Here is a 6,239-nt window from a genome sequence, read left to right as displayed (position 1 = left end):
TCTCTCTCTCTCTCTTTCTACTTTTGCCATCCCCATCCCCCCCCCCACACACACTGTAAACATTTTAATATAATGAAAGAGCTGAAATATGGTATCGTCAAGAAACAATATAATGAATAATGTATGATGGAAGTTACTGAGTTAATAGAAACTGACTTGAACGGCATAGAAAAAGAAACACTACTAGAGTCTATGCTAGAAAACAAACTGACAGTGAGAAGCCCAATAAACTGCTGGTCATGGCCTCCGGTACTTTAACCAAAGACTTTTACGTTCTACACACCCACACACAATATCGACGTGCACTCGACATGTAAATGTGTAATAAGAACTTGATACTGTACCAATGACGCTGTCCCATGCAAATTAAGTCTACAATCAGTTACTATACAAAGCTGGACAACGTTAGCACACAACAGTTTTCCATCATTATGTAATCAAACGTTCTTCATCACACTTCTCAGTTTTCATTACACTGTTGTAACAAAGTGGGGAAGTGTGTCAAACGCTAATTATAGAACTTGGTGTCTAGCTGGGGTGACGGTGGAAAAGGGGAGGAAAGAGAGGGGGTATGCCCATTGTTTTCGGTCCAGACTCTGACAGCCGAGAGCCCATCGCATCGCTCCTGGTTATAATTCTCCTTATATATCTTCGCTAGACGATTCCTCTTTTCGCCGGCTAGACTCATGCAGGCCAGGTAAGTTATTAGGGGGGAGAAAGCGATGAATAGTCACCAAACAGGAACTATAGGGGCCTAAAAATTCAATAAACAAAGAAGATTAATGCCATGTTGACAATAAATGTTTTGATGATAGTTAGAGAAAGGCTGAATGATAAGTAGGCCTACATGTATTGCTGATAAAATATTTCATGTGTCTGTGCTGCTCAAGACTCAAGACAGTCTCATTACTGATTTTGTTAGCAACACGGAGGCCAATTTGGCAATCCAGGGATGTTATATTCGCTCTTAGGGCAGTCGATGGATTTGTCCAGCGGACTGACGTCATCGCTGTACCCACTGTGTTCGTTTGTCCTCGTACGAAGTTCCGCGACGTGACGGCTTGACGGGAGACGATTTAAAGTTATGAGCCGGTGCGATAAAAAAAAAGGTGAAGGAATGAGGCTATGTCGCGACATAACAGCAGTGAATCCTACTTGTCTATTTGAACGCCTTCAAGGTGCATTTTGAATGTTGATACATTTCTATTCGGATTTACTTTAGACTGAAAGAAAATCATTATCAGTAATAAATCTCTTGTCAACAGTCCAGCTGACAAAATTTTACCCGGCACCGCCGGTCTTGCCCAGTTAACAAACCGCCCCTGCTGACAATGACTATTTCTGTGCCTAGATCTCTGTCACTTTTTTGTCCTCCTGACTCTTCCCTCTCTCTCTCTCTCTCTCTCTCTCTCTCTCTCTCTCTCTCTCTCTCTCTCTCTCTCTCTCTCTCTCTCTCTCTCTCTTTCTCTCTCACCTCCTATCTTCAAGTATTTGGGGGGAAAAAAAGAGTTGATCTGCTTCTTTTAATTATACTGTTAGACCATAACACAATATAGGCTACTATAGGGTAAAAGATTAACCTGATGAAATGATGGGGAAACTGGTTTACTAGTCTATGATGATGAATAATGCTGTTCATCATTTTTTTCTTCGCTGCTCTTTGCTTGCCCTGGTCCTGATTTTTTTGGTGCAGACCCTCATTTGGCATTAGAAATTCACATGCTCTAGCACATGCAAAAACAACTTGATTGGCATACATGGAAATGTCCGGGGGGGTGTTCTTTATAGCCTATAAAATATGTAACAGTACCCCATCATTCAGTGCTGTTCTTACATTGATGAATGAACTGTTGTAACCGGCATTGATGATTTCCCTGATTTGGCTTGAATAAGATTTTTAGTCTAAACTCAGATTTTCTTAGGCAGCAATGTACTGAGTGTGTTGTTGTCACCCACTGCAATTATTATTCCCCTTTTTTTTTAAACTTCCTAAAGGTTCTGAATATCCTGACAAGAGCTGTCCTTGAAAATATGCCTGATGCCCGTGGCCAGCCATCAGAAAGACTGATTGGGAATCTTATGGAACTGTTTGGAAGGATCACATCCAAGGTATGTAATAATTTTTTAAAGCAGAAGAACAACACAGTGAATGTAGATTTCTTGCTGTTTCATTCCACCGTCATCACTGTTCTGATCATTTTAGAGACAGGCTGCTTGGATCAGCCTTGCTGTGAAGGGTATTTAGTACCTACCAGCAAAAGGATGGTGACATGTGATTGTGATCAAATTTTTGCTGGACTGAAGACAAAAGGTAGTCGATAACTAATATAATACAATGAGATATGATCTCAAGTTTCGGCAACAATGTATTAGTTTGCATCGACTTTTGAGTTTAAAGATCAGCATCACTGTCTACATGGAATTCCCATTGATAAACTAATAAACTTCCATCCATCTCAGCACTCATTTATAGAAACTTATTAGTCCTATTGTCTACAGATTGAGCCAGCCTTTTGTGTTTCTTCCGTTTCCCTCTTGTATCCACAGTGTGCTTTTGCAAGGATTTTCTTTCCTCTTTGTAATAACAAATTGAGTTTCTTTGCAACTTGATTCCGAAGCTGCTGCCAGAGATACAAAAAATTTGACACTGAAATGGGGAGACAAAAAATGTTGTTTCAGTAAGTCTTATTCTTATTAGCTGAGGTCCTCAATACATTTTTATAATCTGTGTTTTATTTTTAATGATTTTTCATAGTATAAGAATGTTGTTTTTGTGACAATTTAATTCTTGTTATCATCATTGCAAACGAATTCGTTTCTATTTCATTCGTAGGTCACAGCTGAAGGGGAAATTTGGATGAACTATGCTAAATTGTGCAACTCAAGTCTTGGAGGCCGGCAACCTGATATGGAAAAGGTTAGTCTTCATCTGATTTTTGCGGTATTTGAAAGCTAACACTGATTGTATTTCTTATACACACAGACACACACACCAACACACCCCCCACCCCCCACCAGGAAAATGAGAAAATTGCTATTTTGATTTTCGCCTGCACGCCTATTGAAAGGAGTGGATCGATGGACCCTATTGGGGTTTTTTTCTTTTAATCAAGAAAATTTGTTTACAATGAAAAGTCAGTGTGTATTTTTTAACTTCCAATCTCAAAAAATTACTTCTAAAGTTATTTTTTCTAATAGAATTTAGATACGAAATGAGAGAAAGCTAGGTAATAAGTGTGAGGTGCTGGATCAACTTTGTGTAAGTTTAAACATTGATTTTCTCCAAGTTTTATTTTTGTAGTTAGACGTAAAGATCAAATTCTGATCTTTAAAAAAAAAATTGTAATTTAAATGAAGCCACTGTTCTTTATCAAGCACCCTTGCTTTAAAAAAATAACCCTCTCATTCCACCAGCTAAAGATTCAACTTTCAGGCAAATGTTTATTGCATGAATGTGTTGTGTCTTGAAACATCATGTCAAAAATCAGTTGAAGCCATTTATGCTCTTGATGCCCTGTCTTTTGCAGCTTTTTACTTTTAAACAGCTTTGCTCTTTGGCAATAATGTTTTTTAAAATATGTGGATTGCAATGGCATGGGACCGGTGATTTTTTTTTTTCCTTCCAGTCTCTTCAGTATCTGCAGAAAGCGTACCGGTGTATTACACAAAACTCAGACTGGGAGAAGGATGTGGAGGTTTGCAAGCAGGTAGCAGAACAGGCAGTCAGTCTGGCAAAAAGTAAGTGAATACCCTGGTTGTTTACACATATATAAATTGCAGAAACAAGTCTTATTGTAACTGTTTCTGGACCGTGTATATGGTGTATGGTGTGGCTCTTTTTTTAATGGAGAAAGAGGAACTGTAGAAAACAATAGGTGTGGCGGAATTGTTTACTTTGTGTGTATATGAAGTGACGAGCATATGAAGGGACTCCATGGTAATTAATATCTATTGTTCATCAGAATGAAAATTGAGTCATGCCCCTCTCCAGTCTCCTGGTTCTTAGTCAAGATGATGAAGGAATTTTCTTTGTCAATTTTGTCAGCTCAAGAAATTCTTATATTATAGGTTTTGTCTAGTTCGCTGTGTACTTCTTCAAACTGTCCAAAACAATGCAGCACGTTTAGTGTTACGGAAAAGAAAGCGAGACTCTGCTAAACCTCTTTTGCGAACTTTGCATTGGCTTCCTGTTGAGAAAAGGATTGTGTACAAGTTGGCCACCATATGTCACAAATGTTTGAATGATAATGCACCATCATATTTATCAAATCTGTTAAGACTGTACATTCCAACTCGCAGTTTAAGATCATCAGCTGACAAAAAGAAATTTATTTTACCATCTATGAAACTTAAAACAATGGGTGAAAAGGGCATTTGAATACCAAGGCCCCAAGATCTGGAATGCTTTACCAAGTACGTTGAGAGAAATCAAATCTTTTGATTCATTCAAATGTCAGCTGAAGTTGTTTCTGTTTTTAAATTAATAAGATGAATATTTGGAATAATTTTCTTTAGTCAGAACACAACGTTTCATGTTACTGTTGTATGTTGTACTGTATTGTAAAGCGCTCAGAGCCTGTGTACTTTATTCGGGGTTGAGCGCTATATAAATGTCATTTATTATTATTATTTACTTTATGCAATTTGGTTCTATTCAAATGATAGTGGCTTAAATGAGAATGGTCATACCCGAGATCCCTCCGCCAGGCACTTCAAGTATGGTGGGTCTTGGTTAAAGAGTATATTTTTGGCCCAAGTAGGCTAAGTGTTGTGAGGAAATAAACAAGAGAGGAGAGATGCATGCACACTGAAATTGTAAGCCATTTTTGTTGGTCTAACTGTTTTTGAACCATCAAAAATCATTTTTGCCAACGAAGGTTGCTGCTAGAGGATGAGATTGCTATTACGTTGGGTTCTTTATATAGGGAAATTTTGTTACACAAGCTTAGGTTGCTGGTTAGGCAGAGGCTGCTCATGTCTGGGTTGCCTATAGTGGACATCACTGTACCTCAATTAGAGTTTACAAAATGGCAGAGGGACTTCCATTACAGAAACCACAGGATGGCGTTCTTGAACATATGATTAAATTGCTTTAAGTTTCAGTGGGTGGTTTAATATGCTTCAAAATGTAATTACATTTGCTACATCTTCCATTGCCTTTGTCCTATCCCCTGAATAGTTCATGTCCAGTGCACAAAGGACAAGAGTACACAGGAAAGTCTGAGGCTGCTGTCAGCGGCTAAGCTCATGCTGCGGGGAGCCTTTGTCAAAGTACAGGTGATGAACTTTTTGATTACTTTTTAGTCGCATGAAGAGATATTTGTGCTTTCAAATTTCTTTTCTTTATATACGAATAAGTAGGAGTTTACTAATTTACTATGAGGTGGTGTGATAATAGTAGCATTTTGTCTCAAAGTTTTGGGATGTAATGGGATCCTTCAGAAGATGAAAGTAGATATGATGAGGCATCAGTGTTTTTCTCTTTGCTCAGGCTTAATGTTCAATGCCCAACTGACACCATTTAAGTCATTTTGGAGACAAACTACTTCAATACTTGTTAAGGCCGACCTAGGCTGTGTTTATCCCAACATATACTCAATAAAATGTCTTCCTCACTTGGAAATCAGTCTCTTGAATGCAAGGGTAAGAGCCTGATTATTGCACCACAAAAGCTGTTTGATTCTCTGCTTCACCCTGACGTATATGTATGTTAATGTCCACAGAAGCAGCACACAGATCCCATTTCACAAATTTTGTCACCAGAAGTTGTCGACGTCTGCCAAGCAATGGATGAGTGCCTCTCCCAGATTGTGTCACAGATTGATACTCTGAGAGCGGCATAGGAGACAAAAGAGTAAATGGCTAATGCTTTTCCCCCTCGGTGCGGAGGAAGAAATGGGAAGTATATGACTGTTTTCCAGTGGGGGATTAAAACTACTTCAGCTTCAAGTACAAAACCTGACATGCTGTTTTGGCTAAAGTGGATAAATAAACTTGTGATACAAAACTATGTTCAAAGACTTCAATGCTTTGTTCATTTCCTCTTAAATACTTGGGGTAGATGAACCTGACTTCTCACGTGCAATTTGTTAGCGTGCACAAGATACAAATTCCTTATCCATATCGTTCGCCAACTGTTTAGATGTACTGAGCCCAAAAAATGAACTTTGTAAAGAATTGTAGTTTCTCAATCTTCTATGGTATCAGTTGAATGTGCTCAAGATATTTTGTTATTTTGT

The 6,239-nt window shown here is 38.4% G+C and overlaps 1 protein-coding gene across 1 annotated transcript in view; it reads left to right on the top strand.

Annotated features, from left to right (window-relative positions):
- LOC101861228 (tetratricopeptide repeat protein 27-like) overlaps positions 1 to 6,012 on the top strand; it is a 21,923-nt gene extending 15,911 nt beyond the window's left edge. The window contains exons 15-19 of the mRNA XM_005106408.3: positions 1,996 to 2,109; positions 2,834 to 2,917; positions 3,627 to 3,738; positions 5,180 to 5,277; positions 5,724 to 6,012. Coding sequence (XP_005106465.2) covers positions 1,996 to 2,109; positions 2,834 to 2,917; positions 3,627 to 3,738; positions 5,180 to 5,277; positions 5,724 to 5,843 — 528 coding nt within the window. The 3' untranslated portion in view covers positions 5,844 to 6,012. The remainder of the gene's footprint in view (positions 1 to 1,995; positions 2,110 to 2,833; positions 2,918 to 3,626; positions 3,739 to 5,179; positions 5,278 to 5,723) is intronic.
- The last annotated feature ends 227 nt before the right edge of the window (positions 6,013 to 6,239 follow it).

The sequence above is a fragment of the Aplysia californica genome, unplaced genomic scaffold (genome assembly GCF_000002075.1).
Source record: "Aplysia californica isolate F4 #8 unplaced genomic scaffold, AplCal3.0 scaffold00532, whole genome shotgun sequence".
Classification (NCBI taxonomy): domain Eukaryota; kingdom Metazoa; phylum Mollusca; class Gastropoda; order Aplysiida; family Aplysiidae; genus Aplysia; species Aplysia californica.
This window is presented reverse-complemented; position numbering and strand designations above follow the sequence as displayed.